Source organism: Rousettus aegyptiacus, unplaced genomic scaffold (assembly GCF_014176215.1).
Source record: "Rousettus aegyptiacus isolate mRouAeg1 unplaced genomic scaffold, mRouAeg1.p scaffold_m13_p_4, whole genome shotgun sequence".
Classification (NCBI taxonomy): Eukaryota; Metazoa; Chordata; class Mammalia; order Chiroptera; family Pteropodidae; genus Rousettus; species Rousettus aegyptiacus.
This window is the reverse complement of record NW_023416307.1, coordinates 46,731,635-46,758,623: the sequence shown is the minus strand read 5'-3', so window position 1 is coordinate 46,758,623 and position 26,989 is coordinate 46,731,635. Positions and strand designations below refer to the sequence as shown.

At 33.2% G+C, this 26,989-nt stretch overlaps 1 protein-coding gene across 5 annotated transcripts in view; it reads left to right on the top strand.

The window, feature by feature from the left end:
• FGF12 (fibroblast growth factor 12) overlaps window positions 1-26,345 on the top strand; it is a 477,520-nt gene extending 451,175 nt beyond the window's left edge. For all 5 annotated transcript variants that reach the window (XM_016136341.2, XM_036219787.1, XM_036219788.1 and 2 more), the window contains 2 exons: window positions 5,888-6,086; window positions 24,814-26,345. In XM_016136341.2, coding sequence (XP_015991827.1) covers window positions 5,888-6,086; window positions 24,814-24,932 — 318 coding nt within the window. In that variant the 3' untranslated portion in view covers window positions 24,933-26,345. The remainder of the gene's footprint in view (window positions 1-5,887; window positions 6,087-24,813) is intronic.
• Window positions 26,346-26,989: the final 644 nt, after the last annotated feature.

Here is a 26,989-nt window from a genome sequence, read left to right as displayed (position 1 = left end):
GAGACCAGTGGCTGCAGTGCAATGAGTATTCATTTATTCATTTCATTTTCATACCATGGAGTATTATAGTCAGAGCGATAAAGAAGAAATGGTGATCTGTTAAGAACAGGATAAAGATAAATCATAATTATGGGATCATTTAATTATATTAACTATACAGGATTTTCCAAGTCATGTATTTCTACTTGAGTTGGAAAACATACGTTTTGCAGGTAAAGCTGGGAGGAACAAAAGTGGTTGTGAGTGATTCATACAACATTCTTTACTTATCAAAAAATGTATTCCAAGCGGATGTCACTCTAAAATGTAGAAACTTAAAGCTATGATGTCAAAGTCTTCTTGCTATAAGAAATAATGTCAAATAATTGTATAGGTCAAATATCAGTTTGACGATTTGGAAAGTAAATATGAAATTTAGAGAATCCAAATGATTTTCTAGAAATTATTTTTTGTGAATTTCTGCATGTGTTGTGGGCAATTATCATTTTCAGTTCAGTTCATTTTACATTTTGATATTATTATTACAGTGAAGAGTTTTAATGTGGACAGTTTTACAAGCACTATTTGTAAATAAAACATAAACATGTACCTTATATGATCACCTACAATGAAAAATGAGAAGTAGAATGAATGATTTGGAAAGAGAATGGAAAATATTTTTTCTTGAATAAGTTATGTGATCCAAAAAGTGTCATATTTTCATCTTAAACAATATTTGTATGCAACCTATGTCTGAATGATTGTTATTGTTATAAAATTGCCATGCATCACATTAGCGCATTATGTGGGAAAAACTTGATTTTAAAAGAAGGACAATGATTTGAAGAAGTAATATTTGTCATTTTACTTAATCTTCACCACATTTTTGACCCTTCTATGGATTTCTTATTGATAGATAACATACATTAAAAAGTATGCAAATCATAAAAGAGCTCAATGAATTTTAATAAAGTGAACACACTCATGTAATGATCTTGCAAGTCAAGAAATAGATGATTAGCAACACCCAAGAGTCTTGCTCATGTTTCATCTTAATAACTACCTTCCCTGCACAAAAGTACCAACATCCTGAGTTCTACCACAAAATAAATTAGTTTTACCTGTTTCGAGCTTTATGAAAATGGAATTATGTAATACATAGCTGTCTTTGTTTGTTTTTTGGGCTTCTTTTGCTCCATATTATGTTGGTGAGAATCATCCATATTGTTGGTTATAGTTGTAGTTTGTTTATCTTCACTGCTCTGCAATATCTTATTTCTGAATATACTACATATCATTCTACTACTGATAGCCATTTGAGTCATTTCCAGTTTGAAGCTATTATGAATAGCACATTTGTCATCTGAATTGAAATGAGTGGGTGTCCTTAACGTTTCAGGACAAGGCTAGGGTTGATAGATATTTGGAATGCGAAAAAGAATTGGTCACATAATGACTTGTACAATGCTAGAACAAAAATATATTGTATGAATGCTGCTAAAAGAGTGAATTCTCAAAAATAATTTTAAAACACTATCAAAGATCATATTCCACTGAAATCAAGGTTGGCTTTAGATGAACAAATTTAAGATTGGGAAGATTTTAGAGTAATAAATGTGAAAAATATACCTTGCTTTTTCACATATCCATATATATAAAGTGCGTGCAGGGATATTTCTGTTTCATCAGCAATTATTTTTGTAAGCCTTGCTGTGTACCTGCATCGAACTGAGAGCTCAAGATTATAGATATAAACAAATACATTTCATGAGATGTGATGTTACCACCAGTTAGTTTTTTAAAAGGGGTGGGGACCCTCCGTATTATACTAGTCATTTACTTTGTTTTCATTGTATGCACTGATAGAGATAGTCTAGCATTTTATCACCTTTGGCTCTAAGCCTACCTCTCTCCATTACATTAGATTTATTGTCACTCGACATATTTTAATTAACCTCAGAACCTCATCTGACTATATATATGATTGTCCAAATCTTTGCCAAAAGCTTTAGATGATTTTTTAAAGTGTGTGTATGTGTTCGTATGTGCATGTGTGTGTAATTTGTCTTAGCTGTAGTAGGAACAATCTATTAGGATAAAGCTTAACATTTGGCATAGGGTCCTTGAATGCTGGAGGAGATATGTACATCTATGACAAAAACACACAATTGTCTAGTTACGTGACTGGCTGTAGTTTCTTACGATAAGAAAAAAAAGTTAAGATTAATAATGAGTTGGAGTTTTTATAAATTTATAACATGCTTTCATATTCATCTTCTTATTTTCCTTGAAATAACTCAATGTACAGTTGAAAGTGTGAGATTCAAAGAAGTTCAGTAACCTTTTCTAAAGTCCCACAGCTAACATGTATGGCTACAGAAACAAAACCCTGATTTTTCTTATTCTAGGTATAGGATGATACCATAGAATACTCTCAGTTTTAAGTAAATCTAGTGGATCTCTAGTGATGACAGCAAATATATTATCAATTCCTTGATGCCCAACTTCATGTTGAAACTGAGTCAGTATTGTAAAGGCTGCATTTAGAATGATTGTCAGTGCAGACTCAGTGTTCTTCAGGTTTTCCTCCCCGTTTCTATGAGGCTGCACTTGCCTCACAGAAGTGCCTGCACTGACCTCCTGCCACTTTTTCATCCTGAAATGTTTTACCCTGGCCAGGTATTGGTTGGCTCATTTCAGAATTCCGACTCTGCACAGCCCTTTCAGAATGATTTGAGGCACTCCACATACCTTTTCATTTCTGATTACGACCTGAATGTTGTCTGTGTCCGGGATCCCCATTTGCCAACTTAGAAGTTCAAGGCCCACTCCTTACTGAATGCTATTCCTGGCTCATACTCCCAGAACTTCAGCCCAATATCCAGGACTTTTACTATTCCCGGAGTAGACTTTAAATAATTGTGAAACTAAGTAGAAACCTAGGAGTTCATTATTTATTAAATAAAAGTGTTATTCTCATGTATAGAAGACGACATAGTAATTGTACCTGGTAGGTGTTGTTTTTATGGTGGCTTGCCTCAAATCAACAGTTTGGCATCCAAAGCAGTTTGGTTATGCAGTAGGAAAGCAATGTGTGTCATTGGGAAAGTACTGAGTTAGCAGCCAGGAGCCCAGGGTCTGGATCTGCCTGCAGCTCTCAGAAAAATTATTTCACTATCATGGACTTCATTTACTTTGTTAAGGCACTAAATTGAATTATCACTCAGCAGCTTTGTATCTATGTTTAAATTTTCATGTTTCTATGAAGTATACTTATAAGTAAATAGGCTGCATCACATATTTGATCATATGTATTTATATACAATTCCTTCCCCCCATAAACTCCTATTATGAGGTCTAAAATCTAGTTTTCAGAATTTGTTCATTGAACTCTCAAGAGGCCCTTACCATCTAGGGTTCATTAGTGTTGAGCTAGACCTAGAATCATAAAATTTGGCATTCGTTTGATTGGTGTGTTTTTATATAAAACAAACAAACAAACAAATAAGAAATAAATTCTGTACTAAATTTTTAGCATTTTCTGTATCTTTTAACCTAGTCCTAGAAGAAAACCAGAATTTAAAATTATCTCATAAATGAATCTGAATCACATTGATTCTTCTAATTTTCAGTGATTATGTTCTGTCCTAGTAATATTGAGACAAGGTCACAGATGAGCCCATTTTCTAGTGAATGAGATTATCATTTACTTTGTTGCCAAACAGGGAATATACAATACTTTCCTTTCTCCTCACTTTACCTAGTCACTTTGCTTCTGAGATGCCTTCATTTTTATTGAGCCACAATTCACATACCATTAAATGTATGTTTTTAAAGCATGTGCTTCATTGGTTTTTCCCACAAAGTGCAAACATTCCTACTATCTAATCCCAGAATACCTTCATCTTTCCAACAAAGCAGTTACTCTCCATTTACCCACTACTCCAACCCTTGGCAACATTTACCCCCTAATCTATTTTCATCTCTAGATTTGCCTATTCTGAATATTTCAAATAAATGAAATAATAAATGGCTTGTTGTGCCTGGCTTTGTTCGTTTAACATAATGTTTTTGAAGTCCAGCCATGTTGCACCATGAATCGGTATTCTATTATTTTTCATATTATATTTAAGAATATCCCCTTGTATGGGTATACCACAATTTATTTGGCCATTGATCGATGTTTGAATTTTTTTCACATTAGAAATATTGTTGCTTTGAACATTTCTGCACAAATTTCTGTGTTGATATATGTTTTTATTTTTATGGTTATATACCTAGAAATAGAATTGCCAGATCATGTGGTGACTGCATGTTTAACCTCTTGTGGAACTGCCAAACAGTTTTCCACAGCTGCTTCATTATTTACATTCCTACAAGCAATGTATGAGGTCTCATTTTCTCCATATTCTCACCAACAGGTTTTTATTGTCCATCTTTTCTATTATAGCCATCATAATTGTGAAATGGTCTTGCATAGTTGCTTGTTTCTCTGATTCTTAAATCCACTAGATTTACTTAAAACCGAGAGTATTCTATGGTATCATTTTTAACATCCATATAATAATAATCATTATTATCAAAACTATTATTATTACTCTTATTACCATTTTAATATCTACACTCAGTTTTCCATTCCCCTTCTCATTTTATAGTCTCATTTTCTTGGTCTGTAATTTTAGAACAATTTATAATCAATAGAGTCCCTTAAGCAGTATCCGAAGGCCTTCATGAGTCCTCATAGATGATGCATCGCTATATCTCTCTGCAAATGAAGCCAAGGAATTAGGGCATTTCACCTACGAGGACATGGTTCCCACTAGCTTCAGTCCCGCATATTTTTCAGTAACTTAACTCTAGTTGTAACCACATTAAATTATCAGGACCTTGCATTTGAAAGGGCTACAGGAGGAGATACTTCCAATGCATAGTGAAGACTTTAGTGAATATGGTAAGTATGTTTAGCATGTAGGATTCTTATTTACTTGTAGCTAAAGAAAATGCTATATTACCTTTGTTTTTCTTCTGCTTGTCTTTGAAGGGGTGGAATTTCTTCTTTCTGCGAAATACATTTTTTTTGATATGTTAGGATTTGATTTTATTGTGTTTATTACAAAATCTCATCATAAATCACTAAATAAGACTCAGGCAGAAAAAGTGAGCTTGAGTGGCAGTGATTGTGAAGCAATAAATGTGAGTTCTGGCATTGATGCAGTAATTTTTTGGTGTAACTAACTTAATTGCATAACCTTTTGGCTATTTTGCTGGTCAAATGGAGTCCAAGTAAAGGATTTTAAAGGTTTCATCTTAAATTAAAACTCTTTGTTTCACTGAAGATCATACAATGCAATAGTAATATTTTTTCTGCTTATTATTCTGAGATTTTGATTACTAAGTAAACAAGAAAAGTGTTTCCAAGAGATTAAAGGAAAAGTTAGTGACATTAGCCGAGAGAGAGTATACTGGTGATTTAATGGAACAAATATTGGCTGTGTAAAAGATTTTTATACACCTAGAATAGTCCCTTCAAAAACATCTGGTTAGCATGTGTATGCTGTGGTTGTATTTGATTTTGATTCTCTGGGATACATTTTACATGCTAAGGGCCACAAAATGTACAATGGTTAGTCTCTTAAATTTACAAAACACTGTACTGGGATCGGAGCTTGGACCTGGGCACAGTTTTAATATTAACCCAATGAGTGACTCCAGCCTGAGCAAGTGGTTTCAAGGAAATCTTGTTTCTTCATTTTGCATGATGAATCTTTATAAGCAAGAGCTAATAGAAATTATGTGCAGTTGCCTCTCATTCATTTTTAACAGAGGACCTGTATTTCAGATTCATTGGATTTGAGCATTTGCTGATTCATTTTAAAATCCTTTCTCTTCTGTATCTTTTGTTCTGCAGGATGTTTTTACTCCAGAATGCAAATTTAAGGAATCTGTGTTTGAGAACTACTATGTGATCTATTCTTCCACACTGTACCGTCAGCAAGAATCAGGCCGAGCATGGTTTCTGGGACTCAATAAAGAAGGTCAAATTATGAAGGGAAACAGAGTGAAGAAAACCAAGCCTTCATCACATTTTGTACCAAAACCTATTGAAGGTATGAAACGAACTTTTGTTTTTAGACACTGATCAGTATGTTTATGCCAATTCTATTCCTTATCTCCTCAGTAAAGTTTGCTTGAATGCAACAGATCAGAACAAAGATTCAGAGCACACAATAGTATCTCTTAATATATATAAAAAAAATAAAATCATATTACAAATACTTGGCACTTTGAAAAGGCTGATTGAATATGGAAAGTTAGAAAATTTCTGAAACTAGAAAAGTAGTGGTACTTACCACTTGGATTATCATTTCCTTCTTTTTTGAGCACAATAATTTAATTTCTCAGGCTACACCCTTGAGAAACCAATAATAGTATTATAGTGTTTTACAGTTTCAAAAGCCTTTTAGAAATATATTTACATCTTTGTCAGGACATCTAACAATATAATTTATTAATTTTTCTTTGCATTTTTAAGGAAAGAAAATAGTATGCTATAATGTGATCAATAAATATTTATTTACAGTATTAAATTTTATCGTCGATTGAGCCTTAACTTCCCCTCCCTTCATTATTTAATATCGTTATATTTAATTAACATTTAATATATGACTTATTTCAAATCGAGTAGTAGAATAAATAATTTTATGCTGAAGAAACCCATTTTTGGCAACTTCTTTCTTAAATAGGATGAAGATAGATAATTGGTGTAACCACATTTACTACATTCAGACAGGTTTTTAAATATAGGCTTAGAAAGCAGCAATGGTCTGGACATGTACCTAACACACAATCCTTCTCTAAATGTCACATATTATAATCACTTAAAACATTATTTTAGTCTCCTCATCTGAGGAAATGAGAAAATTGAGGCAGTGCATTATAATGCATTATGCATTTTTTTTTATATATAATTAATGGACATTTGGCTATGTCCAAAGTGTTACAAAGACATGTGGTCCATGCTAAAAGGACCTTGACATTTGGTCCTGCCCAAAATGTCCGTAGAGACATTTGGTCAATGTCGACCCATCTACCTTACCCCATGCACCATCACCAGCTGGGCTACCAAGGCAAGGAGGAGTTGTTATTGGTAATACAGCCACAACAGTTATTGGACCAACAAAACAGGATAGTATTTTTTTATATGTGTAAACCAAAAGTCTAAATAAACATTATGGGTTAATCTGAACCCAGAGGTGTTTTCTAAGCATGGACATTTTGGACAAGACTAAATATCAGGGACCATTTGGCATGAACCAAATATGCTTGTGGACATTTTGGACAGGATCAAAGATCAAATATCTTTTAGCATGAACCAAATGTTTCCATGGATGTTTCGATTATACTATAATATTATATAATATACAATATATGGATATACATTATATGAATATACATTTATATATATACGTGTGTGTGTGTGTGTGTGTGTGTGTGTGTGTGTGTGTGTGTGTACACACTAAGATCCTCTCCTTCAGCCTGCCATCATCTTAACTTTAGAATAGCTCTGATTTCCTCATTTTTTTCATTGACAGCTTTTGGTCACTTGTTTTGTTATTGTTTTTCTTATTTACTGATGCTTTAGGATGATTTTCCTTTTTTTCCTGGGAAAAAAAATAAGGTCAATTTTAAATCAGATTTACTAATACTTGGATTTACTTCCAAGGTTCTTTGTCACTCTAGATTATAGAAATGAAACCTAGGTGTAAAGTATGTAGAGTATGATGAGAATCACTTCCAAAAATGAGAAGAACTTATTTGGTTTCAGACCAAAAACCTTTTAATTCTGTAGAAATTTCTTTGTTTTTTTTTTTTTGTCTTAGAGAGCAAAATTCACTCTTTTGAACAATATGAACTAACAGTTTTATAAATGCTTGCTTTGTACAGGTATTGTACTAAGCACTTCTCAATATTACTTCTTTTATTTTTCATTCCATTTCTACCAAGTAGGTTCTAGTACTATCCTCATTTTTTAAATGTGGAAAATGAAACACAGAAACATTAAGTAATTTTTTCCCAAATCAAGCAGCTTGTAAGTGGCAGAACCAGAATTCGAACCTATTTTAATCTTGAGGATACGTCCTCTTTAGAAATAAAAATTCTTTTAGATTCATGGAGACCTGCATGCTCTTATATTTTATCGTACCTGATACATGCGAAATTGATCCATTGTCTTATGCCTTATCTATTCTTTGATATCATTATTATAATAAAAAATATGAACAATTACCCAATGATTCTTCATACAGCTATGTCTTACATGAGTAAATGATTTTTACAGGTTACCATTATCAAAGATAGGCACACTTGAGGTTTTGTTAGGCATCATTCTCAGCAGAACTTTTTTCTTCTTGCTAGGATCACCAAACTACTCTTGCTACCACTATTAATAACACTATTACTAGTCTTACTGCAATTTATATACAATCAATATACAATTTATCAATTTACCATTTGCTAGGCAGATTTCATATGCTATCTTCGTTAAACCTCACAACAGCCCTTTATTATTTATCCTTATTTTGTCAATGAGGAAACTAATATTTAAAATAATTATGAAACCTATCTAATACCACAGGGCTAGATAAATATAAAACTGAGATTACAATCAAGGAAGCTTTTTGCCAGAGCCTATGTACCTAACCCCCTACACATGCTACCCTTCTGTCTGAAGCAAGCCTATGGATATGCAAATACTCAGAAAAATCACCGAAAGCAAAGCAGAAATGTTTTACCACTTTACAATTTGAAGAGTAAGCTAGTTCTAAACCATGACAAATTGAGACGGTATACACATGGTATAAATCCACATTGGTAGATTGACCAGATAGGATAGTTATTGGAATAGCATGCTCAAACTAGACAAGAAAGAATTAAGAATACATTACTTCTTTTCTGATGAATTTGAACAGGCTTAATTTCCTACTTTGTAAAAGAAGAATTTGGACTAGATGATTACTAAATTTATTTGCCAATGACATTTATATGGTAGCCTTTTTAAGCACTTTATTGTAAAACCATGTTCCTTCATGGAACCTAGCATAGAATTTATGTATTAAAAGATTCAAAACACATTTCCTGCATTGAATTATTAAATAAATAAAGTACATATTTATGAGCTACTTCCGTAATGGGCGATCTGTGACTTTTTGGAGAAGAGTTAGAATGAAAGGCATTTAAGTGATAATACCTAGTCTTGGATAGTATTTTTCCCATAAACCAAATATAAAGCATATAACTAGAAGACACTTTAAGAAAACAAATAGAAAATTATAGCTTTATAAGAGGTTAGTCATATTAACCAGAAGAGTTGTCAGTTACTTTTGGTTTTTGAAGGAATTTTTGTTAACCAATAAGCCCACCACTAGTATTGTTTCAGAGTCCAGTACCACCGAGAGTAACTCTCCCTCCTTTGTGAAGAGAATAGGCCTTTTATGAAGGAGTACCAGAATAGTTTCTCCCTTCCCCCAAATAGCTGACTGTTTTGCGGTCCTGCTGGTGATACAATTTTGAACGTCAGGATTCCCAAAATTAAGCTCTGCCAATTTGAGGATCTTTCAGTCCTGCACTGATTACATGATAATACAGTAATTATTCACCAGTCCCTTTCTCTGTAGAGCTTCACTCTCCATCCTGTGTTTAGAACATAGAGGATTTTAATGAGGGGTTGCAAGGGCATCTGTTCAGACAGATGGGTAGACTTGGTATTTAAACCCATTACTATATGCGTTGCACATAAACCTCCACTTACATGGGTCTCCTCCCTGGGAATTTAAGACAACAGTACAGCCTTCACAATTCTCAGTTTTGCCCTTTTAGAGCATTGTTCACACCACAGACAAGTAACTCCCCCTATTTAAATTGTCTTGGTGGTGATCTCCCCCTTTAACTTTAGATAAAGCAGCCAAATACTCATTGACAAAGAACAAGATACATCTCCTCCTTGTCTCCTCCTTCCTCCTTCAAGAAGCTCATTACTTAGCTCCTGCAGGTGGTTGGGTATTCAGAATTTAGTTCTTTCCTGAAAAGAATGTGTGCACTTTCCAAAGATTTAAGCTTCAAGAACTTAATCCTGGAGAAAGAAATATGTTTCCAAAGTAAAATTAGTATCATTTGAGAACCATTGCTACAAAGTTATTAAACTTGGAATAAAGGAACTTTTTCCCATTTCTACCAGTTTACTTTCTAGTGGGGAGATAGGACACACACACACACACACACACACACACACACACACACCCCACACACACATGTTAGAACTGTTGCTTTAAGCTAAGAGAACCTGATTTAAGTCCCAGTCATATAATGGAGATCAATGTTTCCCAAATATCTGTATCAGACTCATCTGGAGTATTCTTAAATGCTACAAATTTACAGATTCTTAGACCAAATTTCTAAAGTGTTTTGATTGATTTATTTAAGACTTAGGAATCAGCATCTTTAAAAACCTATTCAAGTGATTATAATGGCAACCAGGTCTGACATTCAGTGTTCTAAACTGAATATATTGTTTCTAGGCTCATTTTGTTCAAATCTGGGCATAGGCAATTATTTAGATTTATTCAAATTATTGTGATCAATGTATTGGACTAAGCCTAACCAAATATAAGGTAACGTCACTTTGATACATGGAATTAAATATATTAAATGTTACATTTTTACATTTTATACTCTATTAGGATGGTTATATTTTAGTGGTGGGTTGACTTACTATATGGAGTTAGTAGAGGTAATGCCAATTATTTTATTAAATTGATCAAAGAGTAACATTTTTTGTGACAGAATAACCTAAGAGAAATGACTTAATCATGGATGAATAAATGCCCAATTCTTCTGATAAGAGTTTTGCCAATGATTTTCTAGGTAATTTTGATAAAATAATTTACTTTGTTCAACCTCTATAAACTCTAAAGATATAGTCGATAATAAATTTCATCTGTTTCATAGAAGTAATATGATGATAAAACATTATAAGAAAGTTGGATTTCCAAATCTGTCACATCAGTGAAAAGTACTTTTTTCATTTTACCTTAGAAATTGGACATTGTGTCATTGTATTATGTACTGGAGAAATGCTATAAAGGGTGGCATTGAATAAGGGATTAGAAACAATGAAAACTGAATTTGGAGAGAAAATAATAATCCCTACAAAAACTATGTAATAAGACACCAAAGAATAATGAATCAGGAATCCTGAGGTAAAGCTCCAGTTGAGAGGACACTAATAGCAAATTCATTTTGATATATTTATTTCAGTTAACTAGAAAGGTAATTAAGCAGTTTGTTTTCCAAACTCTTCTTTTGGACCCAACCATACTACACGACAAAAATAGAATGAAGGAGCAAAAAAATTAACTCTGATACCTCTTTTTGTTTTAATTACAGAAGAGATAATAGCTGCCATTCTCTCTCCTCCATCTTTTTGAGTTTTGGGATCTCCAGCAGTCAGTGACTCCTTCTTCCCCCGAACCATTATAACTCCTTTAAAGCAGTTTTTCCTTTGAATTTCATCTTTAATAAAAATCCTCCTATCTGTCCACCACATCTTCTCCTTCCATATCTATCTCTTTTACACACATTTATCACTTTTGATCTTTTCTAAACGAAGATATAAATCTTTTTGTTCACAATGCCTCTTAACTCTTTGTAATATTTATGGCATACTGGGCACATTTCTTTGGTAACACATTGCTTCTGAACCAGAACTTTAAATCCTCCTACCGTTCCAAAGGGATTCCATGTGACATTAATTAAAGTGTGAAATTGCTTCATGTTAATTGCCCATGCCCTTCCATGATCTGCTATTAAGATAATTAATTAAATATTTTAATGGTACATTAACTAACAGCAATCTAACCTTTCTACATCTTGAAAATTACAGAAGACCAGGGAAAATTCGATTAAATTGGTGGTAATAAAAATATTAGTGATATTTTATTCTTCTTTGATGGAAACTGATACAGGATTGGGATTCTTTATAGAGTGTTATTTATGAGTTTTATCAGAAACTGGAGTTATAGTGCTTCCATTTATAAAACAGTATTTCTCAGCAACAACCATTGCCCTCCACACAAGTTTGTCAACTCTCCATTACAGAGTAATATTGACACTCAAAGACTTACACCTAGTTCTCTCTGTAACTACCCAAACTCTCAAATTTTAAGCTTTTTGTAAGAAACCAACAGTAATGTAAATGTAATAATTAGTAGCAGTTGTGCTACTTTATATTCCATTTGCATGGCTCATTGTTATTTTCAACATGCTTCCATAACCAGAGCACCATTTGATAGTCACTAACACTTTGAGAGTGTGTACGTTAAGATTATCATCCTGAGTTTACACATAGGAAAATGAGTTTAAGAGAAGTTAAATAACTCACCTAGGTCCATGCAACTAGAAAGAGGCAAAACTATGGCCAAAGTCATTATCTTTATCAAGCACCGTCTAGCATACAGTATGCTGCTAGATGCGGATTGGCCGTTACAGTGTCACATAGGTCAATAGTGACTTGAGAAGAGTGATTTCAGTGGAGTAGTGAGGAATAAGTCTAATTGAAGTGGATTCAAGTTATCACAGTAACTAACTAAAAGAAGAAAGTAATATTAAATGCCACTTTTGAAGAGTCCTGTTGTAAAAGAGAAGTAGGGAAATGGGGAGTAAGCTGAAGAGAAACATGGTGGTTACATAGTGGGGTTTGTCTGCTTCAGCTATTGCAAGATATGTATAGGCTGATGGCAACAAGCAAGGAGTATTATAGGAGAAAGAGTCACAGAATGACACTGAGTAGAGGGAATGGGATCAAATCTACAAAGGGCAAGTGGAAGGCTAGATTTAGGTAAGAACAGGAAAAGTTCAAGCATTGCAACAGGCAGGAAGCCAGGACATGAGTGAGCAGATGCATGCGCAGTCTCGCATTCATGGTGAAAATATGAAAGCTTTCTCTTCTGCTTCTCTTTTCTAAGTGAAATGCAAGGTAAGGCAGTTTATTGATTAAAAGTGAACGGGGAGGGAGGAAAGGCAGAGAGAGAGGGAGAAGGAGATGGAAAGAAAGAAAAAGGAAGAAAAGAAACAAAGAAATAAGGCAGACCTATTAGGCAGACCTGAGTCTGAGTAGGGTTTGGGGTACTGTTGGAAGTTTGAGGAGGAAAGAGAAAGTATGGAATAGTCGCTTGGGAAGAAGGGAAGAGGGGATTGGCTAGAGAAATATAGTAGGATTCCAGGAAGTGCTGATCACCATCAGATTTGGGTCAAGATTTTGAATTGAGACCAGTGAGCAAAGTTTTGTTTTTCTCCAGATACATTAAACTATGTTACTATAGGCTTAGAGCAGGAACCCAGGAGTTAATCAAACATGAATTTGAATGTCGATTCTCCCTTGTATCAGTGCACTACTTGAACAAACTACCCTTTTTATTCTTCACGTTCCTGAATTGCAAAAAAGACCAATAAACATATTTACCTTTTAGGGTCATTTAGAATAATCTTAGTGCGTATAAAGTACACATACATGTGTTCAATTAATATTAACTATGATTGTGAGGGTGATGGCTACTCCAGAGAGGAGTACCTATGAGATGGCATCCGGCCCCTGGTTTGTTATAGTTATTTAACTTATTAATAATAACAACTCCTGAGATTTCACTGTTTTTGTACTTTGAAAACTGCATTATTTTAATTTAAGTTTTCCAATAAAAATTTATGATAACAAATAAAAGTGATTGTTGAATGTTAAAAATTGCAAACAGAGAACCTGAACTATGATAATGGCAAGGAACGCCTGCATATTCTGATAACTGCATTTGCAACAGAGGTACCACTGAAAAGAATATAAGAATATTAAATGCAAAGCCTGCCCTGGAAAGACCCATACCTAATCTTACACAAAGAGGATATATTTTATTTTTAACAAGACTTCAAAGCTCAGATATATATTTGGTTTTTCTCTTCTCTAATGACACGGTCTTGCATTTAAAAGTAAAGGAAAATTAAATAAATACAGCAAATACCATATATTGGTACAAAGTTGGTAGCTTATGGTCTTTATATTTATGACCGAGTATAACATTTTATTTGTGATACCAGGACTGTAAAGCATGCTATAGAAATACGGTGAGTATATCTCAGGCAGCTGTGAAAATGACAGCTTTTGTTATGCTAAGTCATGAGGTGACTAGTGTCCACGATACAGGTGTGTTCGCACATTAAAGGGTTGAACTGGGGATTTCTAATGCATGCTGTGTGCTAAAGTAATATATTATGAGAACTGTATTATTAAACACCCTCACTTGTCCTTGTGTCTCCAAATAAGGAAGGATATTCTCTTATCAAATTTCTCCACCTCATTTTTCACTCTGAAAGCTAAAATCAGTCTCTCTGATTCAGTGTGCTAGAGATCAAGAAAGGTCAAAATCTGAATAAAAGGAAACAACCAGAAGAAGAGGAGGAATAAGAGGTGAAGAAGGAAGGGGAAAGGAGAGAAGGGGAAGAAGAAGAAAATGAAACATGTATCAGAATAGAGAAAAAAAATAGGAAGAAAACTGATTTGAAGAAAGGTTTCCAAAGAACCAAGCAGAAATGCTTCCCTTCTCAGAACTTATCTCCTTTTACCATTTACCTAAGACTATTATGATACCTCATATGTTAGAGGAACTATATTTATCTCAAAAATATCCTGTGGGGTGAAAAAAAGAGAAAGTATTTTTTCCCTCCATTAAGGAGGAAAGAGGGCAAGAAATGTGATCAAGGACAGACAGCCCAGGAGGGCCAGATGAAAGAGTGATGACACTGGCTATTTATCGTTCAGGTAAGGCATCATCAGGACACTGAACATTTTTGAAATTTGGATAGCGAAACTTCATTGGAGAATAGTGTAAAGTGAAATCTAAAAGAAACACAATTAGAAATTAGTTCCACACCAAGTCCTAGCATTAAATCATGCCCACTGAAAAAAAATATATCTGTATTAAAGTCTAGCCCACAAGGTCCTGAATGAAACATGGTTAGATAGTAACATCCCAAGTTGCCTCATTAGAGGATTTGTTTCCAGGTATTATACGGGCAGTGGCATTGAATTGAGTTTCTGTGAAACAGAATTGGGGAGCTAGGAGAACAAAAAAGATAAGGAGTTGGATTGTTTGTGTGTTTGTTTTCACTTTACCCCAGTCTGGAAAAGACTGCCCTTCCAAAAGAAAGAACTAGACTATTAAACTTGCTCTCATTGCCGTAGTGGGCCAGAAATAGCATAGAACAGAGGGATTGGGAAGAAAATATTCTAGATCAAAGATTTTTAAAAAATTTTAGAGTTTTATAGAGCAAAACAAATCTATTCCTTGTGAAATAATAGCTTATTGTAACAGAAGTGATAGAAAAGCTCTCTTCTTAAGTATAATGGTACTTTGAATTCTGTACATCCAGAGACTCAGGTTCTTTGCAGCCCCTAATAAAGTCCTGTTTATTTGGAAGAGAAAACCTTAATCTTTCATGGGATAGGAATACTATGAGAATCATAATTTAGGAGTGGTAGAACTTACATTACTGTTAAAGATCAGGACCTAAACAAACAGTTCCCTAAATATGCTTCTTAAAGGTTTCCCCAGATTTCTTAGTAGTATTTGATTAGAAATTAATACCAGAACTCCAAATTCTAATCCTAGTAGCTGTATAAAGCTGTGATTATTTTTTACTGTACAGTAAAATGTATATGATTCTCATGTGGGATTACTAGTTCTTGATTTATCGATTTTTGTTTGTTTAGTCTTCCTAAGTGCTAAATTAAGTTTCCTAGAAAACAAAAGAGTAACCATTCTCAACATGTTAATTAGCTTGAACAAGTGAACACCATCTACTAATTACAATCAAAATTATGGTTTATGGAGTATATTAGATATTGTCGCAAGTAGATAAGCAGCAGGTCTCATACATAATGGTGCCTCAGCTAGGTTTGTTCCTAAAACCTTAAGATTGTATTCATAAGGTATCAGAACAACTCATGAAAATTTCAAATGCTGCCAACCATTTCTTATGAGATCTATGCAGTAAGATTCAGTTTGACTGATTCTTCTTGACTAACCTGACTGGCTATATTCATGTCATGTAAACATAGTTAGACATTTTTTTAGATAAAGAGTTTGAGTAAATAAATTATTCCCTATACACTCATATACTTGATGGACATATTATTAACTCTGCATTCACTATCAAATTGAAACTGATATGTATCATAATCATGGTTTAGATGGTCTGGCCAGGAATTCCGGAACTCTGACACAAATTAGCCCTGTCAGCCTTATCCCTCACTACCTCTCTGTTTTTCTTATACAACCAGGACTTCTTTTTTCATCCTTATTTGTTAGATCATCTGTCTCTCTAAATTCTCTGCATTCTTCATAGCTAAATCAACATCAGCTAGCTATTTTTATATCACCCTTCCCATTTAACTCTCTGCCTTTTCTACCTTGCATTTTGTGTGTATGTCTGTGCTTTTGCTTAGCCTTGAGCTCCTTGAGGGCAGGAATCAAGAGGTCATGCTTGCAGATGACAGAGAATTGGGCAGATTGCCTGGCACAAAGTAAATATTCACCTGTTAATAAAATAAACAAATTAATACTTGAACAAATTCACCTTTGGCTATTAATTAGCAGAGTAATTGAAATTCGAGGAAAGAAAATGAAAACTCAGTAACAGAATTAAAATGATGTAATATTTAGTCGAGCTAAATTGAAGAGTCAATACATGTTTGTGTACCAGTTCATCCTATCAAAGGGATCCAAGATACTGTTGACCGAAATAAAGGTTTAGATTATAACAAAGAATAAAAAGTATGTATTGCAGCAAAGGATTGCAATCCAGAAGGCACAGATTCAGTAGCGACCCAAATTGTGCTCTGGACAGATCAAAGAAAGGCGGCATTTATAAAAGCAAAAACCACAAGTGTGGTTCACATTTAGGCCCTCTATGCAAATAAAAGATGTAGATAGGTTAACAGGGATTGTTTATGTCCAATATGTAAATAAAGAATGCAAAAACCAAAAGGACTTTTCCCATTTACATTCTTTATGTAAATGAAGAATACTAGCTGGTGAAAGGATTGGCTCCTTTCAAAGTGAAGAATGTAGATGGTCTGGTTGTCATGGTAAAATGAAAGTAAAGTCCAGGATGTGGTTTCAGGGTTAGCTTAAAGGTCCAAAAGTTCATGAGTGGGACCTGAGTATGTTAAGCCTCTTAATAGCCTCTTGGCTTCATTTTGATTCCCTTGACATAAATGACTCTATCTTGGTACTTACCATTCACAACACTCTGCTTCTTCTAAGGCTATATATGCAGGTCAGGTCCAACCAGGTCAGGAAGTTTTCTCACAGTCCTCCCCATCATATGGTAATTTATAGCTTTAGCTCTAACTAAGACACTCCTCTTCCAGAGAACAACAAACTCTTCTAAGACAGCACTGTCTAACGGAAGTATAATATGAGCTATATATGTAATTTAAAATTTTCTAGTGATCGCATTTAAAAAAATATGTGAAATAACTTTTTAAATATATTTAATTCAATATATCCAAAATATTATCATTTCAGTATATAATCAGTATAAAACATTACCACTGAGATGTTTTATTCTTTCTGTGTGGTCTTTGAAATTGAGTGTTTATTTTACATTAACAGCACATCTATATTAGAACTAGCCACTTTTTAAGTACTCAGTAACCACATATGGCTAAATGGATACTATATTAGGCAGTGCTGTCCAAGGATGTTCTCATCAGATTCTGCTATCCTATCCCCAAACTTATACCCCTTCATCTGAAGGGGTTATATCTCCTCTCTCTTTCTGAGTACAGTCTTAAGACTAATATTGTTGACTATTGGGGAATCGTTGGCTCTTCCCATGCAAATAGGACATATCTGGCTTTAATAGTCATTTCTTCGTTTATAGCTTACACTCAGAGCATTTGTTTCTCTGTGCTTTCTAAAAAAAAAAATATGTGTGACTATTATGTTGTATAAAATGCACACTACATAAAATTTACCATTTTAAGTGTACATTTTGGTGCCATTAAGTACATTTACATTGTTGTGCAGCCGTTACTACCATCCATCTTCAGAACTTTTTCATGTTTCCCAACTGAAACTCTGTACCCATTGAATATTGACTTCCCATTCTCCCTTACCTCAGCCCCTGGCCACCACCGTTCTACTTTCGGTCTCTATTAATTTAAGTATTATATGTATCTCACATAAATAGAATCATAAAATATTTGTCTTTTTTGTTCAGTTTATTTCACTTAGTATAAAGTCCTCAAGGTTCATCAATGCTTATGTCAGAATTTCTTTCTTTTTTAAGGCTGAACAGTATTTCATTGTATGCATATATCACATTTTGTTTATTTATTCACCCTTTGATGGATTCTTTGGTTGTTGCCACAATTTGGCTGCTGTGAACATGGTTATGCAAATATCTGTTCATGTTTCTGCTTTCAGAGGCGGAATTTCTGGATCATATGGTAATTTTGTTTAATTTTTGAATAAACACTATGATGTTTTCTACAATGACTGAATATTTTATATTCCTGCCAGCAATGTGCAAAGTTTCCAGTTTCTCCACATACTTGCCACATACTTGCTAACACTTGTTATTTTCTGATTTTTTTTTTTAATATAATAGCCATCCTTCATTTGTTTTCATTTCAATGTTTGGACTACATTAGGAATATTTAATAGAGGTTAGGCCAACTTGGATCTTGATTAATATATGGGTATTATAACTTATATATGGTCTGGTATAAGGCAATCATTTGCACATTTGTTTGATGAATGGCTTTCTGCTTTTATTAAGAAATCTTGATTAAGCTTTTGAAACCACACATTCTCATTCTGTCTCTGCTATTACTCACCATCTTACTTTAGGGACGTTGCCAGTTTTTTTGTTGTTGTTTGTTTGTTTGTTTTTATGTTTAGAAAATGAGGGTAAGAATTTCTCACTTACTTTATTCATGGGGTTATTATAATTATCAAATGAGTTAATCAATTTAAAATGGCATTTAAAACCCTAAAATAGGTTTATTTAAGGGATTATAGGTTTATTTAAGAGATTCTCATTGTGGTATTGTTTACATCATGGTGATTTTGATTTACATTTATAATGCATTTTATTGAACACAGGCTTTCTGTTTTCCTCTTATATTTTGTTTCATCATTTTATTGTGTACCATTCGGAATAGCATAGTAGTAAAGTGTTAATACAACTATCAACAGAATTATATTATTGAAGAAAAGTGTTTTGTCCTTTTATTTTACTCTCTAACTGGATTATGCTCTTTTAATTACATTTTAGTTATAAAATTTTATTGAGATTCATACCCCTTGATTTGTCAGCTTCTTAAGATAGACTATTACTATCATCCAAGAGCCCGTAAATAATAACAAAAATTAAAGCTCAAGAAACTTAAATTTAAGCTTGTGGTTTGATGAAACCAAAGATTTTGCTCTCTCTCTTCTTTGTATGTTTGTTTGTTGTATTTGCATGCAACTCCTTAGTTTGCTCTCTTTAAATATTCAATTCTTTCTGTAAACAAAAATACAAAAATTCAAATATCTATTTGATTTATTGTGGACAGGGATTTCAATGAACTGAACTAACATATATAAACCAGTTTTTTAAATCCCCAAATTTTTACTCCATTTAATGGAAATATAGGCAATTTTGTGACTGAGTTATCTTAGAAGAAGAATAAGTTCCCACTTTGGTAAAAAAAAAAAAAAGAGAGAGAGATAAAAGTTAAAAACAAACATCTTGAGTAAAATCTATGACATAAGAAAACTAAGAAAAAAATTGCAGCAAATGTCTTGGGTTGAATCTATAACAAGAAAACTAAGAAAAAATATAGCTACAAAATTATAAAAATATATTCTTTAGTGGAAATTAGAAAGTAACATTCTTCAGTTACCTCCAACTTGAAGTTTAAGAAATTTGCAGGTCAAAATCTATTGTGATTTTTTTTCTTTAAATTATTATTTTTTCACTCTTTGAGTCTCTGATTTAGCATTCTGTAGCCAAGCCTGGGGATGTGTTTTCACAGCTGATTAGGTAACAGAATAGGGGAAAAAATGCTTTATATCATTATATGAATAGATTTTCAACTGAATCACTTCTTTACTTCTTCCAAGTTCCCCTGTTCACTAACCAGTTATAAATAAATGACTGTATTTTGCATATATAAATGTATGCTTTTATTTTGGAGAATTTAACACTGTCCATAACAGGAATACAGGTAAGAAACATTAGACGTGAGGAACTTTAGGATTCCAATAGTTTCTTTTATAAGGATTTTCTGTCCTTTGTAAATGAAAGGCAAAAAGTTCAATTACCTAGTGCCACCATCTGAAAATTACAGGATCGATTCTTTCTGAACTAGTTTTCTCTGTGCACTTTGTTACTTAGACCAAAGACAGTCTTTTATGGATATTGGAGAAATGACTCAGTGCAATGATTCAAATATTTTAAAATGTCATTTTAAAAATCATATATATGATCATATGATTTTTATTCTTTATTTTGTTAATTTGATGTTTCTCATTGATTGATTTGTGTATGTTGAGCCACCCTTGTGTCCATAAAATGAACCCTACTTGATTGTGATGTGTTATTTTTTAATGTGTTGTATTCAATTTGCTAGTATTTTGTTAACGATTTTTGCATATGTTCATCAAAGATATTTCTACTAATTCTTGTGTGTGTATTGCCCTTGCTAAGTTTTAGTGGCAGTGTAATATCAACCTCAATAGATGTAGAAAAAGCATTTGACAAGATATAATATCTTTTTATAATTAAAACAATTAAATAGGTACAGAAAGAAAGTACCTCAACATAGTAAAAGCCTTATATGACAAGCCCTCAGCTAAAATAATACTCAGTTGGTGAAAAACTGAAAGCTTTTCCTCTAAGATCAGGAACAAGACAAGCATGTTCACTCTGACCATTGTTATACAACATAGTACTGAAAGTCCTAGTCAGAGCAGTTATGCAGGATAAAGAAATAAAAGGCATCCCAATTGAGAATGAAGAAGTAAAACTATCACTTTTGCAGATGACATTATTCTTTATATAGAAAATATTAAAGACTCCACACACACACACACACACACACACACACACACACACACAAAACAATTAGAAATAAACAAACAAAAATATAGTAAAGTTTCAGGATACAAAACCTATGTACAATAATCCATTGCCTTCCTATATAATAACAATGAAATTTCAGAAAAAGAAATTAAAAGAAAAATTTAATGTGCAATTGGAACAAAAAGAATAAAATGCCTCGTAATAAACTCAACAAATGATGTAAAGGACCTATATATATTGAAAATGATAAGACCTTATTAAAAGAAATTGAAGAAGTCACAAAGAAATGGAAAGACATTCTGTGCTCATGGATTAGAAGAATCAACATAGTTAAAATAGTCATGTTACCTAAAGCAATATGCAGATTGAATGTAATCCCCCTCAAAATCAAATGGCGATTTTCAAAGAAATAGAACAAATAATCATCAGACTGATAGGGAACCACAAATGACCCTGAATAGTTAAAGAAATCCTGAGCAAAAAGAAAAAGCTGGAGGTATCATTCTCCCTGACTTCAAATTCTACTATAAAGCTACAATAATAAAAACAATATGGTATTCGCAGAAAAATAGACACACAAATGAACGGAACAAAATTTATTGCCCAGAAGTAAACCTACATATACACAGGGAAATAATTTTCAACAGGGAGCCAAAACATACAATGAAGAAAAGAAAATATCTTCAATAAATGATGTAAGGGAAAATTGGGAAGTCACGTGCAAAATAACAAACTAGACTTCTCTTTGACAACATACAAATAAATAAACTCAAAATGAATCAAATACTTTACTATAACTTGAAACAATAAAATACACAGATGAAAACATAGATACTAAATTTATAGACCTTGGTTTCAGAGAGGATTTTATGAATTTGACCTTAAAGGCAAGGGAAGAAAAGCAAAAATAAATACATAGGGCTACATCAAACTAAAAAGACTGTGCAGCAAACGAAACTAACAAGAAAACAAACAAACAAAAATAAGCGACCAAATGGGAGGAGATATTTGTAAACATAATCTCTTATAAGGGGCTAATATCTAAAATATGTAAAGAACTAATACAACTTCACCACAAAAAGACACACAGATGAACAGAACAAAATTTACTACCTAGAAATTTAAAAATGGGAAGAGGACGTGAACAGACACTTCTCCCTAGAGGACACACAAATGGCCAACAGATATACAAAAAGATGCTCAGCTTCGGTAGCTCTAAGGGAAATACAAATTAAAACCACAATGAGATACCACCTCACATCTGTTAGAATGGCTATTTTCAACAAAACAAGAAATAACAAATGTTAGAGAGGTTGTGGAGACAAAGGAACCCTCATACACTGCTGGTGGGAATATAAATTGGTGCAGCCATTATGGAAAAGTGTGGAAGTTCCTCAAAAAAATTAAGAATAGAGCTACCACATAACCCAGCAAACCCTCTTCTGCCTCTCTACCTGAAAAATGAAAAATTGAAAATATTTATGTATAAAGATATATGTATCCCTATGTTCATTGTAGCATTATTTATGGAAACAATTTAAGTATCCTTTAATAGATGATTGAATAAAGAAGTGGCACACACATATACACATACATATATAGTATTCCATTATGTATATATGTGTGTATATGTACAATGAAATACTATTCAGCCATTAAAAATGAAATTCTGCCATTTGTGACAACATAGATGGATCTTGAGAGTATCATGCTAAGCGAAATAAGTCATATGGAAAAAGACAAGAACTATATGATTTCATTCATATGTCGGATATAAAACAGAAAACAACAAAGAACAAACAAAGAAAACAAGCAAATAAATATATAGACACAAACAGTGTGGTGGTCACCAAAGGGGAAGGGGAGTTGGGGAGGTTGAGAAGGTAAAGGGAGGTCAAATAAGTGGTGACAGAAGGAGACTAGACTTTGGGTGGTGAGCATGTAATGAAATATATAGATGATGTACTATAGAATTGTACACTTGAAACTTACATAATCTTATTAATGAATGTCACCCCAATAAAAATATATATGTATAATAATTTTAAGTGGTATACTTATACATATTTTGTTTCTATAATTTTTACTACACAAAGCATGGTTTAGGTTTTACCAGCATCAGCATCCCCTGGGAGCTTATTAAAAATGCAAAACTTCAAGCCTTCTGAATCAGAATCTGCATTTTAACAATATCCCTAGGTGATTCATAAGCACATTAACATTTAAAAAGCTCTACTACTGAGTGTGTTGGAAGAAAGCTGTCTCCTCATCACTGAACTAGTCCAAGGAGAATCTTACTTGTATCTTATCTAGTGTTGAATTTAGAATACCTACAGCCAAAATACTTTATCACTATGTTCCCTGAAATGTGTTATTCAGAATTCTCATGAAGAGATAAGCTCTTTCATTTCCTTAGTTTTTGGATACTTATTATAGGCCAGACATTTAATCCTCATAAAAATGTTATTTTTCAATTATGAAAATGTGTCCAAGTTGACAGAGCTATAAAGTGGCCAAGTAATCATGTGGACCCAGCAGTGTGGCTCCCGAATTGGTACTCTTGACCTTCATACGACATCTGTTCAGTCACAGCCATACTCAAGTAGCTATTACCAGAGTAAAGCCCAAGGGAAGAAGCTATTTGATTGGAAATATTCAGATTACCAAGGCATTGTGGTGGTGGTTCAATAGATGGAGGTACTTAACTGTTTGTTCCTAACTCACAGATGAAAATAATTTCAGATATTTAAGTGAAGTATTTCTTGTGCTTGTCTACAGTCACATTTACCTATCACACAACATTATAATGAATCTATTTTAATGTATTCAATATGCTGATAGATCCTATCTTATGAGAACTATGAATTGAAAAACACTGTTCTTTTTATACAATAACCTAGCAAAAGCCATGATAATTTACAGATGACCTGAGCTTCAGAGCCAGACAAAACAATAGAGGAGAAAATGAACCGCTTATATAGATGTAAACTGAAATCGCACGGTTGCATAATCACTTTTCCTATTGATGAATAACTAAGAAGCCATGCACTGTGTGTATTACCTTAGGTGAAGGAAATCTGAAGTAATTGGAAAAATAGTGGGATTTTTTTTCCTTTTCTCTGCCTTCTCTCCCATTATCATTTTCTATGTAAGATGCCCTGAAAATTGACAATAAATATTTCTATTTAACATGATAATGTTAAATTTATTATAGTGGAGCATGTATATAAGGATTTTGTATATAAGGATTTTTGTCCTATCCAAAGTAGATTGCAGACTAAGTACTAAATATAAAATATCGATTTTCATCCTTTAAATGTTATATCTTTAATGTCTCCTCTAACTCTAGGTGAAAATCCTGTTATATAGGTTAGTAGACAGTAAAACTTGAGCCTTATCTATAAAAGAACAGAAGTGTCTCGTATGTCTCATACACTGATATGTCTGCAGTTCAAGACATAAAAGGTTGTACTGATAGAACTGGAAGAAGACTATGTATGTTTACTAAATATATTGTTAAAATTTGTTTTTACACTGAGGAGAAGAGCTTGTGATGAGAATAAGGAGTATTATAAAATCTGATTTGAGATGTTTATTGAGACCAAATTTATGGCTCCTATTATAATAAGTAATTATTGTGATTTTGCTTTCTAGTATGTATGTACAGAGAGCCATCACTACATGAAATTGGAGAAAAACAAGGACGTTCGAGGAAAAGTTCTGGAACACCAACCATGAATGGAGGCAAAGTCGTGAATCAAGATTCAACATAGCTGAGAACCCTTTCCTTCGTCTTCCTCTCATCCCTTCCCTCCATCCCGCCCCCCATTTCCTTCCAATAAATCTACCCAAGGAGAGAAAAATAAAATGGCAACGCAGGACCTAGTGGCTACAATTCTGCACTCAAAATCTTTCTTTGTGTAGGACAAGACAATTGAACCAAAGCTTGCCTGTTGCAATGTGGTAGAAAACGCAGATGCACAAAGATTAGCACACATATAAGCAATGAAGAAAATAAATAAAGACTCCGTACACATTAAAGTAAACTGTGCTGTTATTAATAGAAGGCTAATTGTGATAAAGACATAACTAATAAAGATGAAATAAGGTTATTACCTTAAAAGAGTTTTGGAGAAATGAACTTACAAATTGATGTAATGCCCTAAATATCCTAAAGTCTGGATAATGCTGTGATGTGCGTTTTGTTTTGATTTTGTATTTTTTTTGGGCATTTGGAATTGACACATAATTACATCCTGTTTCCTGGATTTTTTTTTACTATGATATTGAACATGTATGAATTATAGGTTCTAATGCGTCTAAGGTATGTAGCCAGGAATCACTTAACATCAAGAAAAGTTTAAAAATTGATTCTTAAAGTTTTTATTAAGATTTTTTTAGTTGAAGAATAGTCTTATGTTGAATATAATGGTATTAGCTGATTTCATTCCTTCATAGAATTTCAGATTCTCCTGAAAGCATATCATATTTTTATCAAAGGTGTTAATCTAGAATCTTATTTTTAGTAATTTAAGGGAAAAAAATCTTTTTTCTAAGACTGAAGTAACTTTTGGGAATTATTTGTTAATAGCATGCTCTGGCAGTGATGTACAAGTTACATGCTCTTACTATTTGGTCTGACTTCTAACTTTGTGGACACCTTTGAGGGTGTAGGTAGGTGCATGTCTAGCTGTCTCAGAGAGTTTTGTACCATCTCTTGCAGCAGGAAAGAAGAGGGTTTTACGTAAGTACATCCTGGGAAATTTGTCAAAGCAAATTGCATTTACCTTTATAATTTACAAGAGTTTTATGTATACAGCATTTTCCAAACTCTGCCATGATCTTAGGAGGAATAGCTGTGAAATTCCTAACCTACTGTCTTGTAAAGCAGGTGGCTCATTTGTTGCTATCTATCCTCATTTGTAAGTCTATGTGGCAATAAATGTGTCTTCTAGAACACAGAGAGGTCCTTGTAATAGACTGAATTTTCCAGGGGCATAGAGAAACAATATGGAATTAACAGCTATGGTTCCAACAGACAGAGTTATGTGAACAGCTTAAAGTAGTCAAAAAAAAAGAAAAAAGAAAAAAGACAAAAACAATGTAAGACTAGGCAAATGCAGATAGAAAAACTAAAGTATTTGGAAAATATTAGGGAAGAAATGAACATTACACAATTGTCTTGGGAAAAAAATAGATCTTCTTAGTCCTACTAATCAGGAATGGTATAGAGGTATCCAAATTAAAAAAAAAAAAAGAATGTTAAAAAATGTATGCAGATTTATGGATATTATCAATGAGACGACTTAGCATGTTACTTCTCCTATAACTCTACTGTCCAGCATGTATTGTTCCAAATATGACTCCCTAAAATATATACACTTTGCAGAAGTTCTAGGTCCTTACTTTAATGACCTTGCCATTGGTTACTATATTCTTTCAAGGTCTCTGTAGTTTCTCTCACTCTACACAATCATTATTCTCCAATAGTGGTTTGTGTACTTCACCAAGTATTCTATTTATGTTATCAGGAGGTTAACAGAAAATGAAATGGAAGAATTTGCCTAATCAGTTGCAAAGAAGGAAAGTTATGTACTTAGGCAAGGATTTTGAACACACATTTGCAAGAAATATTTATTTAACCAAAATATTTGGGAAGTAACAAAATAAAGACATTTAAATTTTAAGAAAAGAAATGTTGCTCTTTTAGGAAAAGAATACCCTTATAAAACCCAGAAATCGGGTTGTATTTCTCCTTGTCACTCTTGATTCAACTTGATTATAAATGCACCTGTCACTTTCTGGACCAAACAAATCCCAAGCACAAAGC